Here is a 1,786-nt window from a genome sequence, read left to right on the forward strand (position 1 = left end):
TATCTGTTTCCACTTCGGGCTAATCAGACAGAATATGTAAAGATGAATCTTGTTTCCTGTTGTCATTGGGAGGTAAGGGTTATCTCTAGGGAGGAGAGAGGATAAGTGGAGGTGACAGGAGGGGGCTTCTATTCCCATTAGGGTCTTAAGCACTTCACTCATTCTGGTACTTAGTGTCCTGTAGACTGGGATGGTGTGAAAGTGGTTAGTTTATGTTTGTGTGCACATGGGGTGGCATGTTTATATAAACAGCCCCACTCCGTAAGTGACACTAATATTTTGCCTGGACTGGAGAGAAGAAGGAGCAAGGTGTGGAACCAAGGCTAGGCCACCATACCCCAGATATCTTTCATACTTCTGGATTATTCCCTCAACTAGGATGTCCTCTTCCAGTAGACTCGGCTTCACAGTCAGAAGAATTTTGGATTTACCAGAATATGATGGCAACGTAATCCCAGCTGACCCATCTTTAAGTTTCAAAAGGAGCTCTCCTTATCCAGACTGGATGGAGAATGAGAGGAACCATTACTTATGTAAGCTGGTGCTAAATTTTTAATTCTTTCTGCATAGAGTATCACAGTTTACTCGAACCATGTTGTAGTTGAGTTTTCAGCAGGACAATATCAAGTGATGGAGCAATTTAGTAGTATTTGTAAAATATTATTATCTGCTTTAGAGTTATTTCGGTAATTATTATTTTGCTGCCTTCTTTTTTTTGAATGTTTGAATTTGTATTGAGATTTTCTCTGCTTAAACAGTTTTTTTATTTTTATTTATTATTTCACAGCTTCTGATGAGAGTGGATCAGAGACAACTCTGGCAGACACCATGCAGAGGTCTGAAAATGCATCTCACAGCCATGAATCAGAGGAGAAGAAGAAGAAAAGGAGAGTCCTCTTCTCCAAAGCCCAAACCCTAGAACTAGAGAGAAGATTTCGTCAACAGAGATATCTTTCAGCCCCTGAAAGGGATCAACTTGCACATATTCTACAACTCACCCCAACCCAGGTGAAGATATGGTTCCAGAACCACAGATATAAGATGAAGAGAGCTAAACCGGAGGTGAGCAGCTCTCCTCCACCTCTACTGAAGCATGTTGTGGTCCCAGTACTGGTCAGAGATGGGAAGCCTTGTCATACTTGTTCTCCTGTCAGCTCTACAGACAAGATGCCCCTTTTCCCCACATTGCCACCTACAGGAGCATTTAGCTTTGTCCACAGCTATCACCATAGCCAACATCTTCCTCACCCATCCAGTCTCTCCTGGAGATGGTGACAAGAGACAATTCAACATGATCTCAAAAACATATTGAAAGGTTAGGTGGAATGCCATAAGACTCAACAATCCATGGGCATAGACCTGAGCCAAAAATCTGGTTCAGAAAATTGCAGTATGGAACGCTATAGTCTTCAGGTGGTAAACTCTGAAAGAAACTGTGTTACCTATCAGTACTGATAGTAGTGTACGTGTAAATAATGCGAGATTTGTATTTGTGTACATAGAAATGATATAATGTGTCCATTTTAAAAGCAAATTAAATTTGTATTATTTCCTATGATCTGTGTTTGTATATGTCTTCTATTGATAAGTGGCAGCTTCAGAAACTTCTATGATTTCTCTGAAGGAATCATAGACTACACCTAGTTATTCTGATTTATGCTCTGAGGCTAAGGTACAAATCTGGTTGTGAAACTGTACATTTTCGAATCTCATGCCACAGAAGTTAATAATGATAATCTTTATTTATATGGCGCCAACCTATTCCACAGCGCCTTACAATCAAGAG

At 40.3% G+C, this 1,786-nt stretch overlaps 1 protein-coding gene across 1 annotated transcript; it reads left to right on the plus strand.

The window, feature by feature from the left end:
* Positions 1-379: 379 nt before the first annotated feature.
* On the plus strand, positions 380-1,275 carry NKX2-8 (NK2 homeobox 8). The gene is made up of 2 exons (XM_044271523.1): positions 380-533; positions 788-1,275. The coding sequence occupies exons 1-2, from the start codon at positions 380-382 to the stop codon at positions 1,273-1,275; spliced, it is 642 nt and encodes a 213-aa protein (XP_044127458.1).
* Positions 1,276-1,786: the final 511 nt, after the last annotated feature.

The sequence above is a fragment of the Bufo gargarizans genome, chromosome 11 (genome assembly GCF_014858855.1).
Source record: "Bufo gargarizans isolate SCDJY-AF-19 chromosome 11, ASM1485885v1, whole genome shotgun sequence".
NCBI lineage: Eukaryota > Metazoa > Chordata > Amphibia > Anura > Bufonidae > Bufo > Bufo gargarizans.